General features: G+C 53.2%; 3 protein-coding genes across 3 annotated transcripts in view; all 3 read left to right on the top strand.

Annotated features, from left to right (window-relative positions):
• The window catches only part of LOC103624070 (olfactory receptor 51G2), a 5,584-nt gene extending 4,925 nt beyond the window's left edge, over positions 1-659 (top strand). The window contains exon 2 of the mRNA XM_017744666.1: positions 494-659. The gene's annotated coding sequence lies outside the window, so the exon portion shown is untranslated. The remainder of the gene's footprint in view (positions 1-493) is intronic.
• Positions 660-683: 24 nt separating this feature from the next.
• Positions 684-2,380, top strand: LOC103624069 (olfactory receptor 51E2). The gene has a single exon (XM_008643257.2). The coding sequence runs from the start codon at positions 740-742 to the stop codon at positions 1,688-1,690; it is 951 nt and encodes a 316-aa protein (XP_008641479.1). The 5' UTR covers positions 684-739; the 3' UTR covers positions 1,691-2,380.
• A 3,044-nt stretch (positions 2,381-5,424) lies between these two features.
• LOC103624051 (olfactory receptor 52R1) lies at positions 5,425-6,933 on the top strand. The gene has a single exon (XM_008643239.2). The coding sequence runs from the start codon at positions 5,608-5,610 to the stop codon at positions 6,550-6,552; it is 945 nt and encodes a 314-aa protein (XP_008641461.1). The 5' UTR covers positions 5,425-5,607; the 3' UTR covers positions 6,553-6,933.
• Positions 6,934-15,099: the final 8,166 nt, after the last annotated feature.

Genomic DNA, 15,099 nt, shown 5'->3' with positions numbered 1-15,099 from the left:
AAGAAGATTGAAAGATTCATGTCTGCCTGTGCCTGTGTGCTGTTCTGGGGAGGGCTGGGCCGTGGGAGGCAGCACCGCCAGCTTCAGCCTCACTGAGCACATTTCTGACAGGGCACCACGGCACATACGGAAAACATCAAGCAGCACTGAAGTTTTACAGAAAGCACTGAAAATCTGCTGGGCTTTTTGTTATCATTTTTAATTTTGTCCTTTAAAAAGAAAAGCAAACAAGTTCAGCTGATGGGTTTATTCTTCAACAGGTTGATTTTACAGTGTTCTGCCTTTTAGAGAATTCAGGCAATTCCTGTTCAAACTCAAATGTCAGCATTTTGTCACTGCATATGTTGTTGCATAGAGCCGTAATGGGGTAAAAAACTGTGAGACGAGCTCTCTGCATCAGTGTGGCAACTCTGAGAATCCCAGGAATGGCCCTGTGGGATCCCAAGCCGTGGGAAAGGGTTTATAAAAAATCCCATTTGTGTTTCCCTTGCAGCAGGAAGTGCCCTGGCATAGCATGAGTGCCCCTGGCCCTGTGGGCCATGCCCTTCTCCAACAGCTCTGACCTCAGCCCGTCCTTCATCCTGGCCAGCATCCCGGGGCTGGAGGCCGTGCAGTCCTGGATGGCCATCCCGCTGTGCTCTGCCTACATCCTGGCGGTGACGGGCAACTGCCCCATTTGTGTTTCCCTTGCAGCAGGAAGTGCCCTGGCATAGCATGAGTGCCCCTGGCCCTGTGGGCCATGCCCTTCTCCAACAGCTCTGACCTCAGCCCGTCCTTCATCCTGGCCAGCATCCCGGGGCTGGAGGCCGTGCAGTCCTGGATGGCCATCCCGCTGTGCTCTGCCTACATCCTGGCGGTGACGGGCAACTGCGCGGTGCTGCTGGTGGTGCAGATGGAGCCCAGCCTGCACGCGCCCATGTACTTCTTCCTCTGCATGCTGGCTGCCATCGACCTGGCCTTGGCCACGGCCACCGTGCCGCGCATCCTCTCCTTCTACTGGTTCGACAGCAGGGAGATCGGCTTCGGCGCCTGCCTGCTCCAGATGTTCCTCATCCACACGCTCTCGGCCATCGAGTCCACCGTGCTGCTGGCCATGGCCGTGGACCGCTATGTGGCCATCTGCCACCCGCTGCGGCACGCTGCCATCCTCACCAACGCCGCCACGGCCAAAATCGGGCTGCTGGCCATGGCCAGAGGAGTGCTCTTCTTCCTGCCTCTGCCTCTGCTGCTCCTGCCCCTTCCCTTCTGCGGCTCCCGGGGGCTGTCCCACTCCTTCTGCCTGCACCAGGACGTGATGAACCTGGCCTGCGCCAACACCACCCCCAGCGTGGTGTACGGGCTCACTGCCATCCTGCTGGTCATGGGGCTGGACGCCGTCCTCATCTGCCTCTCCTACATCCTCATCCTCAAGGCCGTCCTGCGCCTCGCGGCGTGGAGGGAGAGGCTCAAAGTGTTCAGCACCTGCATCGCCCACATCTGCGTGGTGCTGGCCTTCTACGTGCCCCTGATCGGGCTGTCTGTGGTGCACAGGTTTGGGAAGGACCTGGCTCCGCTGGTCCACATCATCATGGGCAACATCTACATCCTGGTGCCCGCTGTGCTCAACCCTATCATCTACGGGGTGAGGACCAAGCAGATCCAGAGGAGGATCCTGAGTTTGATTCATGTTAGTGACAGAACTCCCCGGTGACCTGGGCTCGGCCGCTGTCCCCTGTGTCCTCACGCCGGCTCATCTTGTTTCACACTCAGAGTCTGTGGTGCAGGACTGTCCTGTCCGTGTGCTCTGAGGTGCTGCCACCAGGCAAAAGCTGATTGTAAACTCCTGATTGTAAACTCCTGATTGTAAACTCCTTCCAAGAGTGTTTGCCCTCACCAAACTTAGAGAGAAATGACTGCAATGATCTAAATCCAAGCCCAACCTGGCAGGTTCTGCAAGGAAGGAAAAGTGACTCAGCAAACTTATCAAGATGGCCCAGCATTGCACCTCTTGGTTCCCATCCCACCTCTAACAGTGGGAGAGCAGAGCAAATGCTGGATGGTTTGGGATGATTTAGTTAATTCATTGTTTTCACATGTGGCACATTCACATTCCAAAATTTTTGCCAGAAAATTTGCATGTAGCAGCATTCTCTAAGTAAAATAATTACAGGAAGCCTGTCCAAAGTGACATTACAGATGCAGAAATGCATTTCAGAAGAAGAACTTCCACCTCTGAGGTCTTGTTCTGACCTCTTGTGTGCTCTGTCAAGACCCCTCAACATCCTCATAGCAGATGCTGTGGGAAAACTTTGGACTCAGAGTTACTGGTAGCAACTGTAAAAATAATTTAAATTAATAATTGTATTCAATAAAATGACAACATCTCAAGGGAAAAAAATAAGCAAGTTATAAATGTCAGTGATGATTCCATGCTGAAGGAAGTCTCATTTCCAAGACAAGGGTGTTTCATACCTTTGATTCCACACTGGGAATTCTTAAAGTCCTGTCACTGTAACCACTGAACAGAGTTTGGCACCATCCTCTGGCACCCCTTGGAGAGATTTGTGTGGATTGATGGGAGCCTCTCTCACTGTTCTCATTATCATGAATTGTGGTTCCACTCTCGAGGTGAAACCAGGGATGTGCTCGCAGTTCCCACTGCAGCAGCCACTGAGATCCCTCCGGGAGAGGTGCCCGGGGTGAGTTCTCATTTGATCAGGGTGCTTTTGCTGCACAAGGGGGTGGCACAAAGCCCTGCCCAGACCTTTCTCAGGGAACTACAGCAGCACTGGTTTGATCTGCACTCCCTCAGGAGACCCAGGTGCTCTCAAACACCAGTGTCTTCCTTAGTATCCCAGAATCCCAGGATCCCTGAGGCTGGAAAAGCCCTCCCAGCCCAGCCAGGCCCAGCTGTGCCCCATGCCCACCTTGTCCCCAGCCCAGAGCACTGAGTGCCACCTCCAGCCCTTCCTGGGACACCTCCAGGGATGGGCACTCCAAACCTCCCTGAGCAGCCCCTGCCAAGGCCTGAGCTCCCTTTCCATGGGGAAATTCCTCAGCAGAGGCAAGAAATTTTGGCAGGACTGGGATGAACATAGACTCCTTTGCTCCAGCCTGAGCCCCTTTCCCAGCTCCCTCAGCCGCTCCTGGGGCTCCAGGACAGAGGACAGGTCCAAGTGCTGCACTCAGGGGCTCTTGTCCATGGTTTTAGATGAGGGATCTCACCAAAGACTGTCAGGGCCTCCAGTGGCTGCAGTGTTTGCTGGAGTTTGGTGCAGTTTCTTCCAAGTGCCAGCTAACGCTGAGAGTAAAACGGGCCTTGTTTTTGTAGTCTGTGCTGGTACAGCTTCAGTCTTGGTATAGCCTTTTCTGCTAAATTCAACCTCAATTTATTTCAAAATAAATACTTTCAGTTAGGCGAGTTACAAACAGTTCTCATCTGGGACTTTGAGTCAATTCTGTCCCCTGTCACTTTTGGCATATTCTGGTTTAATAGAGCTTAGAAGGGTAAAAAAAAATCTCATAAAAATGAAAACAATCTGTACCTGCCTAATATGATTTGGGAAATGTGAATGAATTTTTCAGAGGCATTATGGGTCTAAACCCTTTTCAGGTAGCCATGGCACTGAGAAACGGCTCCTGCTCATTCCCCATATGTTCCTTTTTTTCCTCTTGTGCTGAGAAAAAAATTAATAAAGAAAAATGAATGAACCAGCCTGGAAATGCTGTATTGTATTTCCTACTAATTTTTTTCTCAGGGAGTAATAGAGCCTCGGAGCAGGAAGGCATGATGGATTTCTCCTGGCTGCAGATAAAAACTCGGTCACATCTTGTTTTCCAAAGTTTCATCGTGGAGTGTTGCTTTTTTGGGGAACAGAACATGGCTGCTTCCTTGGCACATGGCTTTGCCAATGAGTGTAGCAACCACTTTCCTTCTGGAATGCCCAATGCTGAGGCCCCAGGCCACCTCTCCTGCTGCAGAAGGAAAACCTCAACCAGAGCATGGGGACACCCAACCCACATCTCCTCCATGAGCAGCACCAGAGCCAGAGGTGGAGATGGTCCAGCTTAGCTGGAAAGAGTTGGGCTCATTTGACTGAAAAGGGAAGGGTTGAGACAAGGAGAGGGAGGAAAAAGCAGGATGGGAGAGGTGGGAAGAGGACTGGGAGTCACAGGAGCCTGGAGGTGGCAATAGAGGCAACAGGGACACACAGGGGCTGAGGCACTGAGGGGGTTAAAGACTGCTGCCTTCTCTGACTTCAGTCGCTAATTAATCCTGAAGGAGCGGGGGAGAAGCAGAGCTCCCTGCTGGGATTGATGTGCCAGGCAGAAAAACATCCCTGGTCTCTGCGGAGCAGAGTCCCCCCTCGGGACCTGCGGAGGCGGCTGAGTATTTAGGGTTGGGGCAGCAGATTGTTGCTGTGCACAAAGGGCTTTGGTGCCATCGCTCCTCTGGGCGGCCCCGCTCCCGTCCCCCATCGCCTTTGCCTGGGAGCTCTGTTCCCTGCCCCTGTGTTCTCCACAGAAGAATGAAGTTTTAGGTAGAGCACCATCAACAGAGGCAGCTGCCAGGAAGGAGGCGAAGAAGAAAATGGTCAGGACTTTCGATTCCCAGGATGTTTAAAGCCACATGGAAAAGACGGGGAATGTCCCCAGAGTGCAGGTGACCCCCAGCCCAAAGTATCTGTGAGGTTTCCAGCGTGGCCCTGACAGCCTAGCTCCAGTTGGTGACTGGTGGCCGTGCTGGGACAGGCTGGGACGGTCACAGTGTGACATCTGTCTCCACATGCAGCGGGAGCAGAGCCCAGCTCGGCTACATCAGAGCCTCGGGGAGGAAAAGCCTGGTTCTGTTCTGGGACACTGCTCATCCCTCTGCTACCTGCAGGTCTCCATCAGCTCCGGGAATGCTTCCAAAGGCTCCTGGCAGGCCGGGGACATCAGCCTGATCTGCTCTGCAGGGCTCTTCAAGGCATCCTTTCTCCCAGGTATCAGGGAAAAACGAGCTGAGCAATGTGCAGGGTCCGCGTGAGTCCCACTCCTCTGGGGGGGAACGGGCAGCACTGGAGCACGGGCTTGTGGGGCAGGGGATGGGGGCTGTCACACACTGTGACACTGGCACGTTTTGCCCTGAAATTGGTGTTTCTTGACCAAGACGAGCACTTGGCACCTCAGTTTACACTGATGAGCAGCACGGTGCTGTCAAATGTCCTTAGAGCTCCGGGGCTGGTGACAAGGATTCGTCTTCCCACTAACCACACTTCAGGAAGGTTTGCTGCAGACCAGCTTTCCTCTGGTCTGCTGGGCTGGACACCCTGTGGACACTGGGCAGCAGCAAGTGTGCACCTCGGGCATCTTCCTGTTCAATTTATCCAGGAGTCCAGTGTGCTCCAGCAGAACCCCACAGCAGGGACAGGACAGTTCCAGTGGAAGCTGCCAGGACATTTATTTCACAGGGGCTCTCCTGGCCCAGTGCAAGCAGCTGCCAAAGGCTGAGGCGGAGATCTGAGCTTGCAGACCCACTGTCACGCCAGTCTCTGCCACTGGCCAGGTCAGGTCGAGAGGGTTTGATGCTTTTTTTTTTCCACAGGACAGAAAGCCCTCAGCATAGGCCACAGCCAAGAAGGGTTCATGTCTCTGAACTCTACTGCCTTCTCCCACCCTCCCTATTTCCTCCTCATTGGCATCCCTGGGCTGGAGGAGGAGCAGTTCTGGATTGCCTTCCCCTTCTGCATCATGTATGGCGTCGCCCTGCTGGGGAACATCACCCTTCTCCTCATCATCAAGGCAGAGCCCAGCCTGCATGAGCCCATGTTCCTCTTCCTGGCCATGCTGGCCTTCACTGACCTGGTCCTGTCCACCTCCACACTACCCAAAATGCTCAGCATCTTCTGGCTGGGCTTCGGGGAGATTGGGTTTCCCTCCTGCCTCACTCAGATGTTCTTCATCCACACCTTCTCCACGGTGGAGTCGGGCGTGCTCTCAGCCATGGCCTTGGATCGCTTTGTGGCCATTTGCTGCCCACTGAGGCACTCCACCATCCTCTCGGGGCCCGTGGTGGTGGCCCTGGTGAGCCTGGTGCTGGTGCGGGGGGTGCTCCTGGTGAGCCCCACGTGCTTCCTGGTCCACCAGAGACGCTTCTGCCAGCACCACATCATCGCCCACTCCTACTGCGAGCACATGGCCGTGGTGAAGCTGGCCTGCGGGGACACCAGGGCCAATGTCACTTACGGGCTCTTCGTGGCTCTCCTGGTGACAGGGACTGACCTGGTGCTGATCTCTGTGTCCTACACCATGATCCTGCGTGTGGTGGCGAGGCTGCCGTCCAGAGAGGCCCAGCTGAAAGCCTTCAGCACTTGCACGTCCCACGTCTGTGTCATCCTGGCCTTTTACACCCCTGCCCTCTTCACGGTCCTCGCCCACCGCTTTGGGCAGGGCATCCCTCCCCCCGTCCACATCGTGGTGGCCAATCTGTACCTGCTCGTGCCCCCCACACTGAACCCCATTGTGTATGGGGTGAGAACAAAGAAGCTCTGGGACAGGGTGGTCAGACTCTTCCAGCGCAAGGGAACCTGACCCAGATGGGCTCCACTCAATCATCCTAAAGGTCTTTTCCAACCTTTATGATTCTGTGTATGACTCAGACTGTGCTCATAATTTACTGCAGCTGCAGGGAAACTGAATGAGAGATAACACCGGGACCATTCAGGGAGGAGCCTCCCTCCCTACCTGGAGTTTAAGAGATCCATTCTTGCAGAAATCACTTGATTCTCTCCTCTGTTATCACTGTCCAGGAGGTTTCACCCATTGTGTGATGAAACTTGGCATAAGAACATTCAGTCTGACTTCTATGCCACTGGGAATGCAGTGTTCACCCCTCCCAGGAGTTAAACTCCTCACTGCTAAAATCCTTCCACTATTAAAAAAAAATCCTCTCCTGACTAATTATTTTCACTGTAAGGCTGAGTAGGTCTGAAAGACCTTCCTGCAGCAGATTTCATCTTATGAAGTGTTCTGGGCTGTGTGATGGCATTTAAAAGCCCTGTAGAAGTGGCACTTGGGGATATGGGTTTGTGGTGGCCTTGGCTGTCTTATGCTTATGGCTGGACTCAATGACTTTAAAGCTCTTTTCCAACCTAAATGACTCTGTTATTCCATGGAAAGGTGCTCAGATGGGAATGGGGACCATCCTTGTAGAAGGACATGGGTAGAATTCAATTTTAAGCATTAACCTTGTTTTTGTAAAGAAGGCAAAAACTGCAACAATCCTGTGCTAGCAGATTCCAAATGTGCTGTGCAGACACAAAGCCTTCCCAAGAGATCAGGAATCCTCACTGCTGCAATCCTTTGGAGTGACCTGTCACAGGGAGGTCACGGGGCTGGGCTGCACACACTCCACCCTGCTCAGGTGAGACCCCTCCTGCAGAGCTGCCCCAGCCCTGGGAGGACGTGGAGCTGCTGGAGAGAGGCCAGAGGAGGCAGTGCCCACCCAGTGCCAGCCCTGCCATGGCAGGGACACCTCCCACTGGCTCAGGCTGCTCCAAGCCCCAATGTCCAGCCTGGCCTTGGACACTGCCAGGGATCCAGGGGCAGCCCCAGCTGCTCTGGGCACCCTGTGCCAGGGCCTGCCCACCCTCCCAGGGAACAATTCCTGTCCAATATGCCATCCAGCCCTGCCCTCTGGCACTGGGAAGCCATTCCCTGGCTCCTGGCACTCCTGGCCCTTGCCCCCAGTCCCTCTGCAGCTCTCCCCCATCTTGCACCATTGCTCTCTCCTCTTGGTGCGTTCACATCTCTCCTTGTCCCCACAGAGGGTCTCCCAGCAAAGGTTCCTCCTGCCTGAACTCCCTTGCTGAGGCAATAAACCAACACCACGTTCCCATCCTGCTTTGACACCATTCCCAGTCCTATTTAGCTGCTGGTGCCAGCCCAAGGCAACCCCACAGCAGCTCCTGCTGGACACTGGGATTCCCTCTCAGGAGCATATTTGCATCATCCCCTTTGACACTGCAGAGCAGCCAAAAAAAAAGAAGAAGAAGCACTGAGTGAGCCTGGGAGTCCTGGGGGACGTTGTGGAGAGGGATATGAAGACATTCACTGGCAGCCTGGAGGGAAGATGCTCAGGCAGCTCCTGTTTGGGCATGGATACAGAAATATCCATTTCAATATTCACATTTAAGGCAAAGTGATCTGGGCTTTTCTGGGCTGCTTTTTACATGTCAGCTCTAAATATCAGATCGCTTTGACAGTGCTGCTGTAGTTGCAGTGATGATCAGTTTTAAGGGGAGGGTGCCCATGTCATGAAGATCTTGTTGCCCTCAGACCCTTTATCTTGCTGATGAGAGCTCTACACACCATTTATCCAGCCAGGACATACCAGGGGTGACACAAACTGCCTTTGGCAGTGCCAGATGTGCCGTGATGGGATCGATGGGTCCTGACAACCAACTGAGATTCTTCTTCCTGCAGAGCAGGGACCTGCACCCAGGTGAGGGGCCAGAAACCTGTAAGGAAGGACAGTTCTTGCCCATGTTTCAGCTTGGCCAGGTGAGTAAGCTGGACTGAAATCTCCTCTTCCCAGCATGCTGAAGTAGTTCCTGGGCAGCACAGGGAGCTCTCCCCTCCAGGAGAGGGTGATGTGGTTATTGTTGACTTCATTCATGCTGGAAAACAGCACCCGAGTTTGTACATACAGGCATATCCAAGTCCAACATCTGCCACCCTTGGGCTGGCAGATGTTCACAGTGCTGCTTTTTGGCATCCACAAGCTGCTGGGTGCTTGGCAAAGCATTGCTGCACTGCCCGGGTTCTCAGCTGTGCTCAGCTCTGAGATGCAGAAACTGCCTGGCACAAAGGCACTTCTCTCAGGCCTCTGCTGCCAAGGTTATTTTTAGAGAAGGAAAAGATCATCAAGCCTGAGATTTATTCACAGAAAGAAGGAAAGGAGAGGTGCAAATGATTTAAGATAATAATAATAATAGTGACAAAAACAGATCTAAAATGAGGATGGGGCTCCCAGCCAGCAGAGATGTGCTCTGCAGCACCCGCACAGAAGGGAGTCAGGAATCTCCTCCACAAAGCACTGAATCCATGCTCAGATCTCCAGGTGAAGGGGTCACCTGGCAGTGTCAGACCCCAGGTCCTGGTGATGCCTTGTCCTGGTCTTAAAATCAAGAGTGAGACACGGTTAGAAGGGGAAAAGGGATTTTACCTTGGTATCTCTTTTAAGGATCCTTAGGTGCACTACGTGCAGTTTGAATGCACCTCCATGCGCACCGCAATGCCCACCCCAAAAGATCTGGTGTAACATTATAGGTCTTACTAATTACTAATCTATCAAAAATGGCGTGAATGAGCCCCGCTCCCCAAGAAACCTTCCCCTGGATGCTTCTATCTTAGTTTACAAAATGTGTTCTGGAGAGGACCATGGGGTCTGGGGCACACTGACCCCTAACTACGAAGCTTCTAAAATGTTTAATCTCCCAACTTAACGAACAAGGCCAAGAATGTAGGCAAAAAGCACTGAGAATACAGGAGCTGTAGAAGGTATAAAAGAAAAGGCAAAAAGTCATCATGGCATCACTGGTACACACATGGGACTCCTCCTCTGGCGCTGCTACCAGGCCTGGAAAAGCCAGAGCAAGGACCAGTGAGCTCCCTCCCAACTCCCAAGCCCAGAGGCCTGAGGGAAGTGCCTTTGTGCAGAATTACACCCAAAGCAGGGTCAGGGACTCTCGAAATGAGCGGCCTTCATGTGTGCTGGGTGTTTAAGCTGCTGTCAGCCAGGAGATCTATTCCAGCCAGAGCCTGGAGCAGTGGCTCAGGTCACCCTAAAGCAGGGAGCTTGGGCTGGTTTTATAGAACCACAGAACAGTTTGACTTAGAAAGGACAGGGACACCTCCCAACAGACCAGGTGGCTCCAAGCCCCATCCAACCTGGCCTTGGACACTTCCAGGGATGGGTGCTCTGGATTTCACCCCAGAATACCCTGTCTTCTCCCCACACCTCCCTCTGCTTTGATTTCCATGTATTTGAATGGGATTGCTTTGGCATGAGGTTAGAAAACAGAGTCAAAGCAGTGCCGTGCCCTGAAAAGAGACCAAAATTACTGCTGGCAGTGCTGGGTGCAGCCAAGGCCGGCGCCTTCCTCACTGTGCAGCATCCACCCCCCAGCAGGGGCTAGGAACAGCCAAAATAAATCCTGGTGTCTTCTTTTCCTTACATAAAGCTGTCACTGCTGAGAACAACCCCGGCAGCCTAAAGGGGCACATCAGCACCCAAGGGGTATTTGCTGAGAATACACAGAAAAATAACAAAATGCACCTTGAACGTTCCTGGTCAGACCAAGCACTGACTGCTCCTCAGTGCTTGACCTGATTGGATTTCGCTGATGTGACCCAAAAACCAGACACCGTCTTCCTCAGGCTGAGACCCTTCCGAGGGTTTTGGGGCTAACACTGGGTTTGACAAATTTTTGTGAGGTTTCCCACATCAACAGATGTGTTACACACACCCACCACCACCCAACAAGAGTGGTAAGAGGGCAAGAGTGGGACTGGCTTGTGTAGGACTCATGATCCCAGCGATGAGCTGTCACAGCCAGCTGTCACCAGGTCTCGGGGGGGTCTGGGTGTGTAGGGGCTGTACAGAGCTTGCTGCAGCAGAAGGAAGCACATCTTCTATGTGGAAGTGGGGTTTTAGCAGCCCTATAAAACCACAGAGGACAGTCGTTATCAGTCCAGTGCCTGCCCTGCTGTCCTGGGCGAGCTCTGGGAGTTCCCTGTGCCCTCCATGCACTCACTGGTGACAACGCAGAGCAAAACGAGTCCTACAGCAATCCCAGTTTCCTCCATTCCCCCTACAAAGTGATTTCATTAGAAGCATTTAGCCATGGGATTTGGGACATCCATGACTGTGGGGATGCCTCCAGCTGGAGCCACTGTCCCACAGAACCTGTCCCTGCCCATGGCAGGGGGGTGGAACAAGAGGAGCTTTAAGGTCCCTCCCAACCCAAACCATTCCATGATTCTACCGGCCCTCCTGTCCCCCACCTGCACCCTTTGCTCTCTCTTATCACACCCTTCAGTGGAAGGAAAAGGGGAAAGGCTGCAGTTGTCTCCCTGCTTTGTGTCTGTGCAGCACCTGGCACTGTGGAACTGTGCTCCCAGGAGCTACAGAAACAGCAGCAATTACCAGAAGTTACCTGTCACCCACGCTGGCCCCCGAGGGCACAGGTCACTCCTACAGGTCTAAGGCACTGGCAAATCCAGAACCTTTTGTTTCCCTCCATTTCCGAGTTTATTCACTGTTCCAGTTGCTGCTGCCATTGCTGTAACCCCAGCGGCTCCCAGTACCAGGCACTTCAGTCGATATTTATTAGGAAAATACACAGCAACTATAATTCTTATCAGGAATGTTGTTGTTGCAGCTACGGCTGTGAGGAAAATTAGGCAACACGTGCACAAATCCAGCGCTCGTCTCTCCTACAGAACTGTCAGCCCAGGGCTTCCCACCCAGCCCACAGACTCCTCAGGGAAATGCTGTGCTCTGTGGAGCACAAATCGTAACAGAAAAGAGATGCTTCAAGGGCTCAAGCTTTGAAGGCAGAACAGTGCCCTAGGGGTTGTGAGGAAAAAATTAAAAACAAGTTATAAAATGCCCCTCAAGCTGATACTAATGAGTTCCTGACTTGCCCACTGCTCTTTTTAGGGGCTGATGTGGGAGAAGTTAAATTTTTGCAGCCCCCAGCATTCAAGGAATTCACACTCAATCTGTCTATGTAAACAGGGAACTTGGCATTGTTTAATTGAGGACTAAACTCATCAGCATGCCATGAGAAATGGAATTGGTGTATTTTCAACTGCCCCACATCTCAGACAAAGCTCCAGACATCTGCGCCTCCGCTCTTCACTTCAGCAGCTCAATAATTAGCCTGGTAAGTTAAATTAGCAGGCAGCTTTCCAGGGTGCTCTATGGCCCTCAACGTGAAAATCCAGATTTAAGTGTTTGAATCTGGGTGTGCCAACTCGGACGTGCACCGCATCCTCATCCTCTGCAACATCCCGCAAAAACAAGTGGATGGATTGATTCACTCTGTGCATCACCCACTGTTCTGGTCTTGGTAAAAATGGGTAAAAAGCGGGACAAGTCACATCCTCCCACCTTGGGGCTGCCCCAGAGGGTGGACATCCTGCCTCCATGCCCATCCATGAAGCTCTTCACCTGGACTGCTGCACAGCGAGACACAGGCAGGAATATTCCTCACCTGCTCCTCCCATGGCCCTTTTGTTGTGTCCCTGTGGGACACAGCAGCGCTGAGTGTGGGCAGGGACAGGGTGAATTCCCACAGCCCAGGCACTGCTGTGCTGAGTGGGAGCAGCGGCCGCTCCGTGCCCAAGGATGCCGAGCTCCTGCCCGATGGAAGAGCCTGTGGACAGCACAAGCGCTGCAGGGCTGTGCGTCCCAGCACCACCTGCCAGGCTCCCAGTGAGTCCAGAGGAGCTGGGTCACCACCTCCAGTCATGTTCAGCACGGCTGACCAGGTGGGATCATCGCAGGTTGGACTCCATCATCTTGGAGGGCTTTTCCAACTTCAGTGATTCTGGGACTCTGGTCAGTCTTTCAGTGCAAAAGCCTCACCCTGCCTTCTCCGTGGGCTTGACAAGATTCAAGTTTTCCCATGGCAAAACTTTGGGGAGAGAGGGCTGGGAAAGGGCTGAGGAGAAAGAGGAGCAGGGTGATCTGTCTGCACAGCAGCCATCACCTGAGCTGGGCAAGGAGAGATTGAGGGGGACGTGGTGAAAACGCTGCCAACCAAGTCAAACAGCAGAAGGGTCTGGTCTCTGAGGTCACTCTGTGCCAGGCAGTCAGAACTCCTGCACTTCAGGTGAGACTTTGGGGTAGGAAAGAGAAACTCAGCAGCAGCTCAGAAATGTGATTCCTGCACGTGTCTGGTTCTCTGCTGCAGAGAATTTGGGCTCGAAGGGCACTGACAGAGGGGGGAGGAGGCAAGGGGGCGGAACAAAGGAAAGATGAGGCAGATCAGCTCTGACAAGTCCCTCTGGGGTTTTCCAACCTTCCTTTCTCCAAAGTCACCAAGGGATCAAACACCTTTTAACATCCACATGCTATTTCTGAGGGGCTTTGCAGCACTGCTGCAGTTGCCATGACATCAGATCATGGCAGTGACACAGGAAAAAGTTGTGATCCTGTTCCCAGCCAGCCCTTGCACAAGGGGCCCATGGAAGAGAGCCAGGAAGGCTGGTCCCATCCCTCCAGTCTCACCTGTTGCTTTGGCCATATGGATTAAACCCATCCTAAGAAATCTGCAAGGATCCCTTTGTGCCACAGGCAGAGAGATTTTCTGTCTAAATATCCCTGTGACGCAACACACAGCATCACAAACTGCCTGAACCAGTCACTGCAGGAGCACGGATCCTTCGGGCAAGTTGGGAATTTCCGCTCTGGTTCCTGGAGAAAACAACATCTTTATTTACCTCTCAAAAGCGATGAAGCATCTTCTAAGCATCAGAGCAAGGACACTGTCAGTCCCCCTCCTTCCAGCAGTGTCAAACACAGCAGACACGTCCCAGGGGCAGCTGATGTGGTGATTGCATTCCAACCCCACCAGCTCGGGCTCCTGAAATGCTCCGTGATGCTGACACTCCTGACAGAATTCCCTCGAGAGGTGTAAAATCGTGCCTATAAATACACGATAAATAACCCTGGCAGGGGCAGCACAGAGCTGCCTAAAGAGTATTTTTGGCTTGTGCTGAGAAGTGAACTGAGGACTTTTTCTGCTCCTGCAATGTTGATAAGTGTGGGAATAAGGGATAAGCAGCAGATAAAAATAATTACACCTGATAGTCTCCTGGTTCCCCTGCTCCTGACTAACATTTGAATAAGAATTTCTTAAAAGGTGCTGGGAGTTGGAATCAGCACAGATTTGGTTCAGGTGTGGTTTAGACAAGATGGAAAACTCCTGAGTCCCTCTGAATTGCATCATGCAGCTCTGGAATGGTGGGAAGTTCACCCCAGCAGGATGATTGATTGTTCTCTTCTCTCACAGCATCACAAAACTTTGATGAATGAGCTGCACATGGTGCTGCTTGGGAAACAAAGGAAGGGAATGTCCACAACAACAGCAGAGAGTAATGACTGAGCAGATTTCAGGAGAGGAGGATTGCTCTTCGGCAAAATGGGTAGGAAAAGGCATTGGGAAATAGTGTTAAATTATAGAAATCACAGTCGTGATCTGTGCTTGTGATTCCTCAGCCGCTGGGAGATGGCACCTCTCCTCCTGGAGACCACCATGAAAATCTCACACTGCTTTGGGTGGGGAAAGGACCTCAAAGCCCATCCAGTGCCACCCCTGCCATGGCAGGGACACCTCCCACTGGCCCAGGCTGCTCCAAGCCCCAATGTCCAGCCTGGCCTTGGACACTGCCAGGGATCCAGGGGCAGCCCCAGCTGCTCTGGGCACCCTGTGCCAGGGCCTGCCCACCCTCCCAGGGAACAATTCCTGCCCAATCTCCCATCCAGCCCTGCCCTCTGGCACTGGGAAGCCATTCCCTGGCTCCTGGCCCTCCTGCCCTTGTCCCCAGTCCCTCTCCAACATCTTCTGAACCTCCCAGGGGTCTGAGTTCAGACTTTGTCCTGGATCAGGTGCTCTCACAGGAGACGGTGCATCCCCGGGCCTAGGGATGGGCACAGCAGGTACCAGTTCCCTGAGGGCAGCAGCACCTTGATTAGGGAATTCTGTGCTCTGGATACGGCTGGCTTCACCTTAGCCCACATTACTGCAGAGCTGGGAGAACAGATTTGGGCAACGCTCTCAGGCGTGTGGTGGGATTTTGGGGTCGTTCTGTGCAGGGCCAGCAGTTGGACTCGATGATTCTTGTGGGTCCATCCCGCTCAGGATATTCTGTGATTCCAGGATTCTCTTTGCAGCCCCCCCATTCCCACGGCCCTCCCGGCTGCAACGATCACACATCAGAGAGCACTGCGGAGTTAGGGAATCTCCGTCTGCCCAGCCCCGGAGTTAGGGAATCTCCGTCTGCCTAGCCCCGGAGCTAGGGAATCTCCGTCTGCCCAGCCCCGGAGCTAGGGAGTGTCGCGCGTGG

Source organism: Corvus brachyrhynchos, unplaced genomic scaffold (genome assembly GCF_000691975.1).
Source record: "Corvus brachyrhynchos isolate BGI_N302 unplaced genomic scaffold, ASM69197v1 scaffold511, whole genome shotgun sequence".
Classification (NCBI taxonomy): Eukaryota; Metazoa; Chordata; class Aves; order Passeriformes; family Corvidae; genus Corvus; species Corvus brachyrhynchos.
Note: the sequence above shows the minus strand (reverse complement) of the source record. Positions and strands in the feature narration are given on the sequence as shown.